Source organism: Grampus griseus (assembly GCF_964374135.1).
Source record: "Grampus griseus genome assembly, chromosome: 9".
In the NCBI taxonomy this organism is placed as follows: Eukaryota; Metazoa; Chordata; class Mammalia; order Artiodactyla; family Delphinidae; genus Grampus; species Grampus griseus.
Genome location: NC_139003.1, coordinates 11,302,084 through 11,319,993, shown reverse-complemented (window position 1 = coordinate 11,319,993; position 17,910 = coordinate 11,302,084). Strand labels below are relative to the sequence as shown.

The 17,910-nt window shown below is 43.8% G+C and overlaps 1 protein-coding gene across 6 annotated transcripts in view; it reads right to left on the bottom strand.

Moving 5' to 3' along the window:
- LOC309827474 (TRPM8 channel-associated factor 1) overlaps positions 1–17,910 on the bottom strand; it is a gene marked incomplete at both ends in the record, with an annotated part of 87,894 nt that overhangs the window by 55,175 nt on the left and 14,809 nt on the right. For 2 of the 6 annotated variants that reach the window (XM_082662130.1, XM_082662133.1), the window contains 2 exons: positions 6,835–7,468; positions 16,586–16,719. In XM_082662130.1, the coding sequence (XP_082518256.1) occupies positions 6,835–7,454 (620 nt within the window). Of the gene's footprint in view, positions 1–6,834; positions 7,469–14,488; positions 14,598–16,585; positions 16,720–17,910 lie in introns of those variants that run through there. The other 4 variants (XM_082662131.1, XM_082662135.1, XM_082662132.1 and 1 more) reach the window with 3 other exon arrangements.

The window sequence follows — 17,910 nt, the reverse complement described above, 5'->3', positions numbered from 1 at the left end:
AATGAAACAAAAGTTATTAAAAAAAGACAATAAAATCATGATAGCACTACATTCACTATATTTCAAGAAGGGTGCAATCAGCAAGCTGGGACAGGAGGAATTTATAGGAAATATAAATCAAATGAAATCAGATTGATCAGAAACCCAAGAGAACAGAAGAGTCTGTAACTGCACATGTGTGAAAGAGAAGATCAAGAAAACAAAAGAACAGGGATTAATCGTCATTTGTGAAAACAGCTATCCTTCCTTGCCTTGTTCTCAATCTCAGGGTATTTCACCATTAAGTATGTTCTTAGCTATAGGTTTTTCAAAGAGGACTCATCACACTGAAGAAGTTCCCTTTTATTTCTAGTTAGCTGAAATTTTGTCATGATTTGACACTGAATTTTGTCAAAGGTTTTTTTTGGTCTGTGTACATCTATTGAATATATATGGTTTTTCTCATTTATTCTGTATTAACAGAATAATTAATTTGATATTTGAATGTTAAACCAGCCAAGCATTCCTAGAATAAGCCTTACTTGGTCATGATGTAGTATCCTTTTTATATATTGCAGTCTACTTACAATATTTTATTAAGAATTTTTGTATCTATGTTCATGAGGGACATTGTTCTGTAGTTTTCTTGTCTTGCAATGTCTTTTTCTGGTTTTAGCATCAGAGAAATAATGTTTTAATAAGTTACAAAAACTTTCCTCTCCTCTTATTTTCTGAAAGAGTTCATGTAGCGTTAGCATCAAAAAAGATACAGTCCAAACTGTAAGCAGTGATTACCTCTGGGAAGAATTAGTAAGAGGCAGAGGTGGAGGACGAAGATCTTTCACTTTTTACTTTGTATACTTTGGGACTATTTCTCTTTTTTCCTGTAAGCATATTCTTTTGAAATTGAAAAAAGGAAAATGTGCATAAAAAGGAAAAGAAAACTGAATCGTGACTTAGCAATTTCTCTTCTAAAGTGGCATATCTTCCCACTTGAATTCACTCTCTAAAAACTTCTAATTTATTTTGTGAGAACCAGTTAATACAATTCTACTATACATGGCTAGGACTGTAGTAAGACGCTCAGAGTTAGGTAGGTATGCTCACCCCATCTCGCAGGGCCATGACCCTGACCAACACCTGCAGTTAGCATTCTATCTATCCTAGCAATGACCTCCAAAGACTTGTGGATCCTTGTTACAAATAAGCTTATTAACATCTGTTCAGGTATTTTTGTTTTCCAAACTTGGGGAGTCACATACACGCTGATTATCTTCAGGAATTTGGCAGTTCTCTTGTTGCATTTCGGCTTATTTGAAGTAGTCAATTTTCAAAATCCTGAAATCTTCATAATCTGAAATTCAAAGACTTTTCTATATAATATCCCTTGGCCATCTTTCAAATTGAAGTAGAGATGTCTATATACATTTATATATGTGTGTGTATATATATACATACGGCATACGGCATCAATTTAGATAACGTTTGCCAATTCAGGTTTCACAGGGGTGTTTTCAAGCCAAGGAGTTTGGAGCACGTGGACATTTCAGAGCATGACCACTGTTCGACATGCTTTTCTCTGCATCTCTGATGACCGTGAATATACAGGGATTACTGAAGACTGAAAACCAGTCTCAATGGAGTAATGGCTGAAATAAGGGCAAGGACCTTCTACTCCAGCACTTCCCATTTAGAGGGAGAAAGAGAGTTGAAAGCACACGCTAAGGTCACGGCGTGCAGTTGCTGGCAGCAAGCCCAGGTTTCCAGGTTCTACCGAACCTTGATATCACAAGCCCTCTTCCTACAACAGTTACTTGGTATTTGTGACTTCCTCCAGGCCTGGTTATTGGAGACGTTTCTGCTCTTCTAATTCTCAGATCTTTGGAAATCATTTTTTTGAAATAAGAAATAAAGCCTGAGACATAGCATTTACCGAATAAATTGCTGGCTAAATGAATGGATGAATGAACACACATAGAACTAGAACTCTAACAGAAGCCTGAGATTTGTGTTGAAATGAGACAAGGGCCTTCTTAGCCATAAAACAGATTAAACTATTGTGGTTGATTCTCCCCAAACCTCCCTCAGATCGGTTATCTAATGATATGTTTAATCAGCATCAAGTCCCTTTATCGGTAAAGCCAATTCAGTGTCTAGTCCCTGTTTTGTTAAATGTAGAAAGAGGGTAAAACATGGCAATCCATCATGATGCTGCTGCCTCAGTTTGGTGGATGAAGTAGGAAAAATACCAGTTAAAATATCAATAGCTGGGCTTCCCTGGTGGCGCAGTGGTTGAGAGTCCGCCTGCCGATGCAGGGGACACGGGTTCGTGCCCCGGTCCGGGAAGATCCCACATGCCGTGGAGCGGCTGGGCCTGTGAGCCATGGCTGCTGAGCCTGCGCGTCGGGAGCCTGTGCTCCGCAACGGGAGAGGCCACAACAGGGAGAGGCCCGCATACAGCCAAAAAAAAAAAAAAAAAAAAATCAATAGCTTATACAACTGGAGAAACATACATGACTTGGGGCAAAGCAGCATAATGATGGCTGCCAAGTAATTTTCAATGTTTGGAAATGATATTCATGACCTCATACGCTTACATTACCACAGCCTGAAGGCTGATGTCAAAATAATTAACGTGTTTTAGGTACTTTGAACATGTTTCTTAATTCATTTAATCCTCACAACCACCCTTAAAGGTAGTCATTGTTAATCCTGCTTTAGAGATGAGGCTTACTTGTGGCTCAAGGTTTTAGAGCAAGCACCAGACAGAGCTTGGGAACTTATTAAATTTGGCCTCCACTAAAATCTGTGCTTTTCCCAGTAGATATGAAATCTCTTACTAGAATCCTGAGTCTTGAAATGAGGCTGTGTTTATGACAATGGATCCAGTGTTTGTTCAAATGAAATACTTAATAGAAAGAAGGTGGGACTGGTTCTGCATTTAAAGTACAATAGCCATTGCCCTCAGATCTGGAGATACAGTGGAGACCTCCGAGGATAAGCGGACGGAAGATTAGAAATTGTTCAGGGAACAGAGTACAGGCAGTGTGGCCACAGAGACAACATGGTGCCAGTGCTCTAAGTGCAGATCATGGTGCTTTCCAGGCAGGAAGTGAGGGCAGTGCCTATGAGACTTGTGTCCTGATATCTGCAGGTATTCTCACCAGGCTAAGTAGATCATCTGGTTTTATTATTTAGGGTTTTATTTTTCCATCATAAAATTAGTAACTTCTTCTGATAAAAATTTGATTCATCTTGATAAGACCTGTGGACAGTTTATTCTTGGAAGGTTCATCCTAATATCTTCTTTAGAATTTAATTTAGTAAGAAATGCACAAGTAGCAAGGTTAAAGCTATCTTAATTCACTCTCGCATGTTCAAATATGGGTTTAAAAATAAATAAGGTATTTGGGCAGAGTAACTAAACCCACAGGGACTTTCAATGTGAACCTGACAGCCTGTGATGGAAATAATCTTCCTTCTTGAATTCTAATAGAAGCATGTTGGTGTCTAGTATTGCTGAAAATGTGTTGATGATATGTTATACAGTATTACATAATTACAAGAACACTAAAGAAAGATCCAAATCTTCAACAGTAGGCAAATGATTAAATAAATGAGGTATATACACTGGCATTTGCATAAAATGAATCAAGTATAATTTTAAAGATTACATAGAATGAAAAAGTTTATGAGCAGAATTCAAAATAGCATGTATACTAAGATGACAAGGGAGCAAAATTATGAATGAGTGGGGAAAATAATGTGCAAAGGTGAAAAGAGAGTTGTATTGTGGGTTTATGATTTAATAATTTTAAAATGAAAATAAAAAAAGAGATCCAGCAATGTTGAAAAGGTAATCTAAAAGAGTATCCAATGAAGAAAAATCATAATTCAAAAGTACAGTTGACCCTTGAACAACATAGGTTTGAACTGTGCAGGTCCACTTCTACACAGGTTTTTTTTTTTTCAATACTAAATACCACAGTACTGCACGTTTCGCAGTTGGTTGAATCTAAGGATATGGAACCGAAGATACAGGGGGCTGACTGTAAGTTATACGTAGATTTTCAACTGTGTAGAGGGATGACCCAAACCCTCAAGTTGTTCAAGGGTCAACTGTATTGGCAACACTGCACATGCATGTGTGTGTGCATGTTTCAGAAATATTAGAAAGGAAAGTGGAAAAAAAGTGATCTATTAACGAGTTAGAATTTTAAAAATATTTTCTGCTTATTAAATAAAAAAGCATTTGTGTGTCATAAAGATGTGGAAGATTTTAAATGTGATTTCTGAATTGCATGTGAAGCAAGGTAATGAAATATATGCCTTCTTAAAAAATTTGATAGGAAGTTTGAAAATTAAAGTTTATACCTGAAAATCATCTCTCAGTATCCCACAGTCAAGAGATCTACCTATTACTCACATTCGGGGCTTTCTTCTTATGTAATATTTTCTACATATAGCTATATTTTTTTTTAACAAAACTGGGAACATATTGAACCACCATTAGTATCCTATTTTATTTCACTTAATAGTATCCCCAAAGAGCTTTCCCTTGTCCTTAAATATTCTTGGAAACATAATATGTTTAATGGTTAGTTAATAATCCATTGTATAGTGTTCTATAATTTCTACTCTTCCCAATAACAAATAATGCTGAATTGCAATCCTTATACATGAATCTGATTATATCTCAGATTATTTTTTAAAGTCCTATTTTAACAAATATATTTTCAAAGGTTGAGATTTAATTTACATAAAGTAAAATTCACACAATTTAGGTTTATAATTAATGAATTTGGATAAATATATAGTTTGGTAACGACCACAACAGGAGGTGGGAGAAAGATAGGTTGATGCTGACCTTTCAGCATTGTTTTGATTTTTTGAACTCTGTGAATATATTACTTTGTAGAAGGAAGGAAATAAGGGATGAGCAAGGGAGAGGGAAGGAGGGAGGGATGGAACACACATACTGGGTGCTTGAGAGCTAATATTAAGGAAACTGGGGTGAGGAGGAGAGGTTTTTCTTTTCTGTTTTTCCCTACTCATCTCAACCTATGCATAGGTATTTCCTTTTTTTTTTTTTTTTTTTTTTTTTGCGGCGCACAGGCTCTGAACGCGCAGGCTTAGCGGCCATGGCTCACGGGCCCAGCCGCCTCCGCGGCATGTGGGATCTTCCCGGACCGGGGCACGAACCCACGTCCCCTGCATCGGCAGGCGGACTCCCAACCACTGCGCCACCAGGGAAGCCCCATAGGTATTTCTTAATGTAGATAAGTTAAGAAATGTATATATGTGACACACACACACAGACATATATTCTCTTGTACCTTTTCCTTCTCTTCATTTCTTCTCAGCCAATTAACTTAGGAAATCATTGCTGCCATCTTGAATCCATCCACAAGTCAAAAAATGACCCTCATAACATGTAAGTAATTCTATGATATACCTACCTGCACAAGCACGGAGTCAAACGTTGCAGTGACGTCTTACCTAGTGAATAACCGACGCTAATAACCCATAATCTCCACAGGAGGTTCTATGCACGTCCCTTATTAAGTCTGATTTTTCCTCCTGCGTTAGCCTTCAAGTTGATTTCCCACGTGCACGCATGCACATACACACACACACACGATTTAACCAAAAGGCAAAAAATTCAGATTCAGTGATGATGAGAGATGATACAGGCATAGCCAAAGAAAAAAGAGGTATGATTTTGATAGCGAAAAACATCTTTTAAGGCAACTAAAGGGGATTACGTTGTTAAGAAATAGAATTACGCCCAAGTTTTACCTTCCTGGTCCTTAGAATGAAGACCACTAGTAAGCTGAAGTTTGAGCAGTCTGATCAATCCCTGTGCCCTGAACAGCTCTTTCCTCATTGCACATATGAGAATGGAGCTGTGTGGGGTGTTCCAGGAGTTCCATGCCAAGGAGAGGCCACAGCTCATTCCCTAAGTCTCTGTACTACCCTGGTGTACCGTCCTCACTCAGTCTACCTCGTTCTGCTCCCACCGGACAGAAATACCAATGCTCTTTGCTCCAAGGATGCTGAGAGTTTTCATGCACAATATAAGGTGTGGCCTCGTGTGATTTTTCTACTTCTGGGACTACTCCAGCTTCTCATCTCTCTCTTCATCCATCCAACACATGTTTACTGAGCACCTACTAACCTGCTCCATGTTCAGCACCATATGAGGTGCTGGAGCACAATGTGAAGGGAACAGGCTGGGCAAGGCCCTCAAAGAACTTTCTGTGTAGCCTGTCTTGGAACCCATCAGCTGCCTCCTTCATCCTCCATCAGCAGGTCTTTTGCTTCCAGAGATAAAAATCATCTCTGACTCCTAGATTTAAGACCTAGCACATAGAACTTATGCCATCTTTCTGGTATCTCAACTTCTGAATCCTCTAGTTTTTACTTCCATCCTAACCCTATCTGGCTGGACATTGCAAAACCTTTCGCACAGCTCTCTAGACTTTGTCTTACTGGACCCCTCGTGCCCGTCTTCCTTTGCCTTACACTCAGTGCAGGCAACCTTCACCTGTCACCTTCCTGGATTAGTCATGTGAGCCCTGGGATTCAGCAATATATTTTACTAAACAAGATGCCGGGGGACATAATGGTCACTAAGATGTTTCTCCCCTCAAAGAGCTAAGTGATCTGGTCTGAGGAGGCAACAGGGATCCTGCCCCTCCTGCCCCTCAGGGTATTTTAATACTCTGGTTGATTTATGGCGAGTCCACGTTGAGTGCCAAATTCTCTTCTGTTAGCCTGGGAGTAGCCTGAAGACAAGAACCACCTTCTGCTTTTTAACCTGGGACCAGCTCCCCACTGGGGTGATGCACTCACCTAACTAAGACTGGGATCTTGGGCATCTTCTTAGAGACTTTAAAGAAACTCGTGTCCCCTTTATTGTCGGTGAAGTACACGCCGGCCACGCTGGTCACAAGGTTCCCAGGGAACGTGAACAGAACCCTTTCATCGTCGCCCTGGTTGGCCCAGTCCCAGGCTTGGCCTCCGATTAGCAAGCCCCCTCCACGTTTCATGAACTTGACCAACTTTTCAGTCATGGTTTCATTGTAGGCATCAATACAGTAAACCCCCAGGGAGTCTTTCACTTCTGGTTCAACCTTTGCCTCTACGCCAGAGCCCTCAAGGATTTTGGCCAGAGGTGCCAGGGATGGGTGTACACCAACAGAAGCCCCAGGGGAAGAGCAAAGCCAACCCACTGCATTGAGGAGGAAAGGAGTGAGCTGGGCCTCCACCAAGTAGTCCTCGTGGGACACCACCACCAGGCGGCCTCGGCCATAGGAAGAGGCAGCAATGAGGACCTGGCCCATGTCATTCACCATCACCGGGAAGGAGGCCTCTCCAATTAGAAGCAGTTCACATGGGATGGCATCTTCGGGGACATCCCAGCTTGTCACTCCATTCATAAGGGCCTCAAAGGCAGCAGACGGAGTCGCCATGGCTGGATCGGCTTCTGCAGAGAGGAAAGCAAAGACTCAGCCTGGTGAAGAATGGATAAACAAACAAGCCAAGAGTTCACTCCTCCAGTAGCTGGGGCAATTCTTCCCATTAAGCAGATGAGACCGACACTGTGAACTGACTCGAGCACTCTTCAGGGCCCTCAGTGTCTCCAATCCAGGAGACCCTGTTGTGCGCTGTCAGCTAACATTCTCATGGTCAGACTAAACAAGCTCGACATTTTGCATCACATAAGGAAGCAAACAGAAGTGAAGAATTCGGGCAGAATTGAGTCTCCAAAGACATATATTTAAGTACTAATTCCCGGCGCCTGTGAGTGTGATCTTATTTGGAAATAGGTCTTTGCAGATGTAATCAAGTTAAGGTGTGGTCATACTGGATTTGAGTGGGCTCTAATCTAATGACTAGTGTCCTTGTAAGAAGAGGATATTTGGACACAGACACAGGTACACAGGGGAGAGACACACAGGCTACGAGAACATGTGGGCAGAGACTGGGGTGATGTCTCTATGAGCCAAGGAATGCCAAAGATTGCTGGTACACACCAGAAGGTAGGAGAGAGGCATGGAACAGACTCTCCTTCAGAACTTCCAGAAAGAACCAAACCTGTCAACACTTGGATTTCAAACTTCTAAGCCTCCAGAACTGTTAGAGCAGGGGTCCCCAACCCCTGGGCCGCGGATCGCTACTGGTCTGCAGCCTGTAAGGAACTGAGCCACACAGCAGAGGTGAGCGGCGGGTGAAGCTGCATCTGCCGCTCCCCATCGCTCCCCATCTCTTGCATTACCGCCTGAACCATCCCCGCCCCCCCCGCCCCCCCCCCCCCCCCGCCGCCGCCCGTCCGTGGAAAAATTGTCTTCCACGAAACTGGTCCCTGGTGCCAAAAAGGCTGGGGACCGTTGTGTTAGAGAATACATTTCTGTTGTTGTAAGCTACCCAGTTTGTGGTACTTTGCTGCGGTAACCAGTGGAAACCAACGCAGTGGTGTAGCATGCTATCTCCCCACCCCCACTCCTCCCCATTTGGCTTCCACACTGATCGTATTAATCTCAGTTTGGGGCCAGAATTTCAGTCTGAAAAGTCTGGGTCCTCATAGAGGGTTCTCTGGTCACAGTCATAGGCTGGGTAAGAGGAAAGCAGAAGTCCTCTGGCTTGAGTCCAGGTCCCAGACAATCAGAAGCAGAGGTAACAATTTATGAACTTACGGCGGATTCTTACTTGCACCTGGACATAGCAGAGAAAGGTGTGTATGTCTGTGGATGCGTACTCACAAAACCCCTCTGCTTCTTCACCACAAGCTCCCTGCTCAAGGTCTCTCTGCAGCCTGAACTCCTCCATATGCACTTCACTGAAGCACTTCCCTCAAGGACAGACGTGTTGAATAGTCAGGACATCCAGGCCTCACTGACCACTCGGTGGGTCTGGACAGTGCTGCTCTCCTGGTCCTTGAGGCTATTACCACCTCCAACCTTACGGCCTGAGCCAACCTCATCATGTGTAACCTCTCAAACCGCTTCATTCCTATCCTTCTCTTCCCTCTTCTGAACATGCAGATATTCTTTAGGTGTTTATCTCTGGCCCTTACTGCTTTTTTCCCTGTGAAAGAATATGCTCACTCAGGGTACTACGGCACAGCAATTACGAGCTTAGGCTCTGCAGTTAGGCTGAACTTAGCTTCCTCGTTCATTAAGTAGGGATAATACTATCTACCACATAGGACTGTTCTGAAGATTAAAGGAATAGCATAGGCTAAGTGCCTTTCCATTACGTATTATATATGGATCTATAGATATGTAGACACATATACGTGTTCAATTATTACATATATATCTTTGCTTAAAATTACTTGGTTACGAATAAGCTATTTAAGTATGTGCAAAATAGGGAATTATTGTAAAGTGAAAACAAATCTAACTTCATGTTAGATTTTACCAACACTGGATTAAGCATTTGTCGACTCTCGATTTTACAGGTTTCATATTGTGGAGCCAGTACTAATACTGATGATTGTTTAGTTCTCAAGGATTTCTACGGGCCCTTGGCAGAGGCCTTCCCTGTGCCTTCCCCAGGCCACAGATGCAAAGGCCCTGGTCCTGACATAAGCCATAAACTCAAGACCCCTATTAAAAGCACACTCTGCCATTTGTAACTGTCTCTGAAACTGAAAAGTCTTAAATTTATTCTTTTCCCTCCAAGTTAGCTCCTCTTGGGTAAAAACATAAGCTCGAGGTCCCTAGTTGTTAAAGAGGGTAACCTCCACCCCAGAGAACTACTGAGAAGATACAATCAGCAAACAGTTGGTTAGTAAGAATCTGTCACGTCCCTGGCTCCTCCTGGGGTCCACAAACAGCCAGGACAGCAAACGGCAAGGAGTCACAGTTGTGTCCCTTGTCTCTTCTGATCCATGTCCAGCTGGTCACAGTGTCGTTCGTCCTTCACGGTTTCCAGTCGCACTGCCATTAACCTAGTTTGGGTCCTCAGCGATTCATTCCTGGACTAAATGGACCCGGCTTCTAAGTCACCAGCATCTGTTCTCGCCTTTGTTCTTCTACAGCCACTGACTGTGTTATTTCCCAGAAGAGAACCCCCCGAGCTTCGCCTTCGCCCCCCGGGGAAGATCTGAGCTTCCTCTTGGGGTTTAAGGCCCCCAGGGCTGCCTGCTTCTTACTTTCCAGCATATCTCTTGCAGCTTCCAGGATACTTGGCCTTCCTGGACATGCCCTGCTTTCATTTTAGATTCTCTTTCCGTTCTCTTTATTCCTGTTCCCTCTCCCACATCTTTCAGGCCACTGAAATCCTACCTTTCTGAGAGAAAATATTCACAGAAAAGGAAACTTAATAAATCTATGCAAATAGGCTCAATATCACTAATCAGGCAATTTAAATACAATGTACGTTGCCCCTAAGATTGTCCAGAAAGAAGGGGGCAAAAAAGAAAGAGGAAGAGGAGGAGAGAAAGGTAAAGATAATAATGTCCAATGCCCCAAGGCTGTGGAAACACTAGCACGATCTGTTAGAAGGACTGAGAATCTGAAAGCAATCTGACAGTGGCAACTCAGTTTCAAAGGTGTGCCCATCTTAAGATGAGCAGGCCTACTGATAACCTTTCTTACAAAATAAGAACAGCAGTATTAAAGATATACGCACAAGGATGGTCACTGCCCAGCAAAACTGCAAATGGAGGTAGATAAGTGAAAATCTAGACAGGGAGATAGATAAGATGGCAAACAATATTCTCTAGAACCATTTTTGACTCCCGTGGGTACAGGATCTCTAACCCAAAGTCACGGCTACCCAACTTCCATGTAACCCCCGGATAGGCCATGGCACCGAACCTGAGACCCTGGGGCACAGCCCCCAGGCGGCCACCCATACACATGCTGTGAACGACTGCCATGCTGCCCCCAGCGCTGATACTCCAGACACACCCAGAGCAGGGAACTCGCAGTTCTGCCTCACTAGTTGTACTCCGAGCTAGTTCATGGGAGAAGAAGTATCTGTAGAGAAGTGACAAAGGGATGGACAGGTGGCCTGGAGATTTGAACAGTAGGGGACAAGGGAGAAGAGGGGTGCTTTTCCTGCTGAGTCTCCCACCTGGTTCCTGGGCTTGACGGGTGGCCTGAGGTGCGTGGGGTTTGGGTGGAACCACCTGAGCGCCCTTCTCTCTGCCGGTTTTCCTTGTTCCTTAGTCTGATAGCAAGGCTCTGAGTGTGGCAAGACAAGCTTTGAGAAGGAGAATGCTTGAGAAAAGCATGATAATCTGTATTATAGAATACCACGAGGCTTTCATAAAGAACAGCGTTAAACCTATTTTTCTTCTACCTAGAAGAATGTCCTAGATATATCTGAAGTGAAAATTTCAAATTGCTATAATATGTAGGACAAAAACCCACCTTTGTATGGACGAGGTTACTAACAATAGTAGTACTAGCAATTTTAGTAGTAGTGACGACAATATAGTGCTTACTAGGTTGCAGGCATCATTATAAGCGCTTTACATACATTATTTAATCCTGACAATAGACCTATGAGGTATGTACTATCACTATCCCAATTTTAAAAATGCGCAAGACCAAAAAACAAACAAAACAAAAAACCCGATGGCCAGAGAATTTGTTACTTGCTTAAGTCACATAGGTGGTAAGTGGATCCTTCATTCAAACCCAGGAAATCTAGCACTGGAGTCCATGTTCTTAAGTACCAGAAATACATAAGCCTGTTACTAGGATTTTATATAAACAGAAAACTATGGAGGCCACATTTCAACAAGCTAACACTGACTGCATAGGAAAGGAAGAGGTGAACAGTATTCTTTCTCTTTATATAAGTCTGCACAACAATCTTTTGAATTGTTGCATGTATTTCTATTACAATTAAAAATAGCACAGGTGTCATGAAGAACCTAGGGGTAAGACAGGAATAAAGACGCAGACCTCCTAGAGAACGGACTTGAGGATATGGGGAGGGGAAGGGTGAGCTGTGACAGGGCGAGAGAGAGTCATGGACATATACACACTAACAACCGTAGTAAGGTAGATAGCTAGTGGGAAGCAGCCGCATGGCACAGGGATATTGGCTCGGTGCTTTGTGACAGCCTGGAGGGGTGGGATAGGGAGGGTGGGAGGGAGGGAGATGCAAGAGGGAAGACATATGGGAAATTATGTATATGTATAACTGATTCACTTTGTTATAAAGCAGAAACTAACACCCCATTGTAAAGCAATTATACCCCAATAAAGATGTTAAAAAAAAATAGCACAGGTAATATAAATTCAATCAAGTAAGCACATTAAATGATTGAATATATAAATGATTGGATTCATCAACTGATCCTATCTCACTCATTCTAAAATGTCTTCCTTCATCTCCCAAGTTGTGCATTTGTCCACCAATAAATGTGAATTCCTCCTCTGTGGAGGTTCCCTGAACTTTGTAGCTGGTTCTGTCCCCACTTTAACCAGCTGTCAATGACTCCCACACACAATTTTTCAACCAAATGCTGCTTCTTTGTGCCTGAATCCCTGTTTGCCCTCCTAGCTTGGTGAGCGCAGATGGACATAGCCTGGGGTAATCTCTTATTTCTCCCCTTAAGTTCTTCATCCTTGGTTCTCCTTCTGTGGATCCTGCTTTCTCTCCCCAGGCCCGCTAACTAATGGAACCCAAGGCACTTCGGGAGTAGAAGGCACCTCAGGCACGACCTGTAACTCAAGGAGAGAGCTTTACAGATCCCTTACCCCTTCCACAAAGAGGCCCCATGGCACCTAAACGGGGTCTCCCTTTAAGAGACGTACCTAGAAGGCAAGAAGGTAGTGGGCCTGCCTTGGATATGGCACCACATCCTGCACTGTAGCTTGATCTGAAATCCCCAAGGTAGAGTAAGTATCTGCAGGGGACGTGATTTATATATCTGGATTCCCCACAAGAATGAAGAGGTGCTCCACAGGTGGACGACTGAATCATGGATGTGGACGTAAGGGCAAACCTGGGATCAATTCTTCAGCATATAGCCACTCGGGCCTTGCAAAATGACCCATATCACAGACACCCAATCCTATAGGTCTTCTCGTCTTCATGCCTTTTTTTCCATGAACGCTTTGTTTATTTTTCCTTATATGTCCAGTATCTTTTCCAGTGTCCACCATCTTCTGTTAATAGTAGCCAGAATTGGGGTGGGTTCATACCAGCCCAATCTTATTTTTCACTTAAAATGGTTTAATTCATACATTTAAAAGAATATGTAATGCACGTGGAAGAATTTGGATGGTAAAATAATAAAACGATTTAAAAATTAAACAAACTTCCATACACCAATCACCCAGATTAAACAACAGGCCATTACTAACATCTTTGAAGGCCCTCTTGTGGCCCTCCAGAATCAGTCCCCCCCCCCCATCCCCATAAAAACAGGCAGGATGCAGAACTCTGCTTTTTCTATTCCTCTAGTTTAATCTTAATGCGCTCCCTTCTTAATTCCTAAGTTCCCCCTGGGTTCTCTGTCTTTCTCTCACTCATATTTGCTCACTTTTCTCACTAGGTAAATCCCAGGAAAATAGCATAATGTAGGAGTATGAGCGCATAAGTGAGACCTGAGTTAAAAAAAAAAAATCCAGGTGTTGCCTCTTCCTAGCTGTTGATCATCTGGCTTCAGAGGGTGTCCTATCAAATGGACAATATGGGAGAGGGCCGGCCTTGACTCCGAGGGGCTGTCAGGACTAAGTTCTGGTGTGGGATCCTCCTCCCTCCTTTCCTCTCCAGGCCTTCACCAGGCCAGACTTTCCTCCCCAGGCCCAGAGCCAGTCTGCAAAGAGCATGTCGGTGACGTCAGAGGAGTGGAGAGGGGGCTGAGGTGGGGGGAAGCAGCAGAAGGAGGGGTGAGAGGAGGGAAGACAGCGGAAAAGCTCGCGTGCGTTGGCAGGGAAATCTCCAGGCCCGCTGGCACGGAGGTCTGGGTTGGTTGGAGGTACACAGACCATCGGCTCCTCTTAGACACACACACACATTCCCTAGTCTCGGTGGGGGCAATGCAAGTGGGCGAGGGATCTCAGTCCCAGAGAGTGTTTGCAAAGATCAAAGGGCAGTAGGACAGAAGTGATGCTCTACCACCAGCTCCCCGTGTGACCCTGAGCAAGCCCTGCCACCTCCCTGGGCTACGGTAGTCTCACCCGATAAAGCTGCGAATTAGATGCTGTTTCTCTAGGCCATGTTTGTGCGCAACTCGACAACACAAAGCAATTAAACATCAGATGTTAGAACCCCAAGAGGAGGAGCAATGCGGCAGGAGGGATGCAGAGCCGGAGAACACAGAACAATCTGTCACAGGAAGGCGGACACAACAGCGAGGGATTGTGCCCCTATCTGGGAACCGGCAACCCTGCCGCTCGCCGGGGCCCACAGGTCCGCCCGCGCCCCCCTCGCGCCCCCTCGGCCTCCGGCACCGCCCTCTCCCTACCCGAGCTCAGTCCACGGCCACCCGCCCCTGATCCAGCCTGCGGGGCATTCGGAGAGGGCCACTCACCAGGTCGCCCTGCAACTTCCAAGGCGGCAGGTGGGAGAAGGAGGGCTGGGGGCAGAGGGAGACGCAGGGTTTTGCGGGGAAGGGGCGTCCTAGCAAGCGGCGCTGGGCGAGCGAGCTGGGCGGAGACGAAGCGGGGGTGGGGTTCCGGACTAGTCTCCTCCTCCCCGCTTCCTCCTGGGCGGGACCGCGACCCCGAGGGGCGGCGCTTGGCAGGGGACAGCACTTCTTTGTGTCGCCGGCCCTGTCGGCTCGGCATTCCGGTGGCCCCCATTCTGGCAGTGGGGACGGCCGTCTAATTAAAGACAAAACTTCTCTGACTAGTCATTAGTAAAGGAAATGGCTGAACAAACCATAGACACAGTCTACAGAGTATTATTCAATTCTCATGAAGAGGTTAGATCTCCATTTCGTTGGAGGAATGTACTTGACATATTGCCTAGGGGAAAATAAAAATTGCAGAAATTGTGGAATATGCTTTCATTTTTATAATAAGAAGCATCCCTCCATATATTTGTATTATGGTGGGTGAAAGGATAGCTACATCTCTACCTGCTAATATTTGTTTAATTTGAGGAATAGTGCAGGGCAACTTTTATATAGCGCTGCATTATTTGCACTGTTACTGTGTTGTTTGGTAAATTAAAAATAAGAATATATTATATCTCAAGCAAACAATAGGTGGCTAAAATTGATTCTTCTGTGTACTTTTCAAATCCTCTTTCTTTCCTAAAGTCCTTTCTGATGACCAGTTGACAGTTGCTCCTCCCTTCTCTGAATTCCAAGTTCCTACTTTGTGTGGTGACTACACCTAGCTCAGGTGCTACGGTAGTATAATGTAGGATAATGGTTAGGAACTCAGACTGTCACCAGATAACCTGGATTCAGATCTTAGTGCTATACTTTAGGGGCTGAGTGACTTTGCACAAGTTACTTAATTCCTCTGTTCCTCGGCTTAAGCCTGGTGAGTGAATACAAAGTTCTTAGATCAGTGTCTGGCATGTACAGTAAGACTGTAATGACTGCTTGTTAAATAAAATAAATATTCCGGTCATCCTAAGATTTAATAAATATGTTTCAAGAAAATGCATACTTTTTCATCTTGACTAGGCTTTTGGTCCAAATCCAAGACATATTTCCTTTCTCCATCTCCCTTCAATCCTCTTTCCCCAAATTGAATCATATGAACAATAATTCAATAGGAGCATGTGGGCAGGTGAGCTCACTGGCAGGGTTTACATAGAGGAAATGCCAGGAACAGAAATCAAGAGGACCTGAATTCAGGATCCTGCTCGGTGAAGGAGTGACGGTGAGGCTGTCTTTTATCTTCTCCAGGGGTCAGGGTCCTCTTCTAAACAAAGAGGGCTGGTGACTTGCTTGCTAAGACCCTTTTGGGTCTGAAATGCCAAGACTAGTAGCACCAAAGTAAAACCTGAAACATTGTTTCATGAAAAATTTAAACTTCAAAACAAAAATGCATATACTGCATACATAAAAATAATAGGACAAAAATATACATGGGAGGGATACAACCTAACTTACCTCTCAGGATGGTGGCATGAGACTTGGTGGGGAAAAGGTTTCAAATGTCAGATTTTGTTTCTTAAAAAGGAGGAGAGACACACACAGAGGGAGAGAGGGGGAGTGACGCTGAGAGAGAAAGAGGGAGCTGAAGGAAAGGTGATAAAATGTCAACACCTGATAAATCTGTTATATTATTTTCTGTACTTATCTGTAGCTTTGACAGATTTTATTATGAAAAATGTTTAGCAAGGGCAAGAATGCATTAGACTTTTGATGGTTACCTTCCCGGAGGAGAAGAAATAACAGAACTAAAGAAATAAAAGCCAGAGTGGTGGAAAAAAAAGCAGAGCCAGAAACAGACATGGAGAAACCGCAGGGAATCCTCTTTGAAAGACATCTGCCTCCTTAGGCCCAACTGGTCTCAGACCAAAAACCCGACCACTTTCTCAGTCCCGCAGGGCCCACTCCCCTGGGACCCTGGCCGCGTCCCTCCCTCTCGAAGCCCGGCCGCAGGGAACTCGGTTGGTGCTCCGTGGCCTGCTCTGGTCCCAGAAACCATCTTTGTACAAGACTCACCCGTCGTCCAGCAATATCCACACCCGCTACTTCAAAGGGGGAAGGGACTCCTCTGCAGAGACGTGACAAGGAGAAGGGGCACACAACCCGGGATTTGAAAATTGGTGGAGGTGGTGGTGGACGCTGCGGGTAGAGGTGAGCAGCGGCGGGGGTGGGGGAGGGAGAAGGCGGCCGTCCCGGGAGCTGATTGGCTGACGCAGCGGTGGGGGCGGAGCCTGGCCGGCAGCCCACAAACCGCAGAGGCCCCGCTTTGTGTCAGTTTCTGCGCGCAGATGCCCCCAGCAAATGCAGGACGGAGAACCCCCGCCCCCGCCTTGGCAGTGTTGCAGGGCAGTTTGCGGAAAAAGAAATCCGTGATACTATTTACCAGCAAACGAGTTGGTGGATAGTGATAGTTCTTTATATAAAATAATACAACTATTTCCAAGGATGTGTTAAATCTATATATATTTGCCAGGAGTTTGGCTATATTTATTTATTTATTTATTTTTATCACAGCTAATAAAGGTTTTTTTAAATTATTTTTTTTACATCTTTATTGGAGTATAATTGCTCTACAATGGTGTGTTAGTTTCTGCTTTATAACAAAGTGAATCAGTTATACATATACATATGTTCCCGTATCTCTTCCCTCTTGCGTCTCCCTCCCTCCCAGCCTCCCTATCCCACCCCTCAAGGTGGTCACAAAGCACCGAGCTGATCTCCCTGTGCTATGCGGCTGCTTCCCACTAGCTATCTATTTTACGTTTGGTAGTGTATATATGTCCATGCCACTCTTTCACTTTGTCACAGCTTACCCTTCCTCCTCCCCATATCCTCAAGTCCATTCTCTAGTAGGTCTGTCTTTATTCCTGTCTTACTATATTTATATTTTTAATAAACATTTAACGTGGTAGTAAAACGGAGATTTTGCAATTTTGTACAAATAAATTTAAAAATATTTTTATATGCTTATATAAACACAAATTTTATGGAAGACATACATCAAACTATAAGAATTGGACAGTAAAGAGAAGATTATTTGTATTTTTTCTTCATACACCTCATTAACGTTTCAACGGTAATATATATTATTTTGTGATAAAAATAGATAAATTTAATCAACGAAATAGATAAAATATCCTTGCTCAAGCAGCCGGTAGTGACCCTTCTATAAAAATGATTTCTCCCTGTGTATGGGTTTCCTGAATTTCGTTCCTAGTCCTGACTCATTTTAATCAAGGAAGAGTGGGATGCAACACTTGACTTTTGAGCCAGGATCTGGCTTTATGCCTGACCACGTGTTGTCTTGAATCAGGTGTCTGCTCATCTAGCTTGGTGAGCTC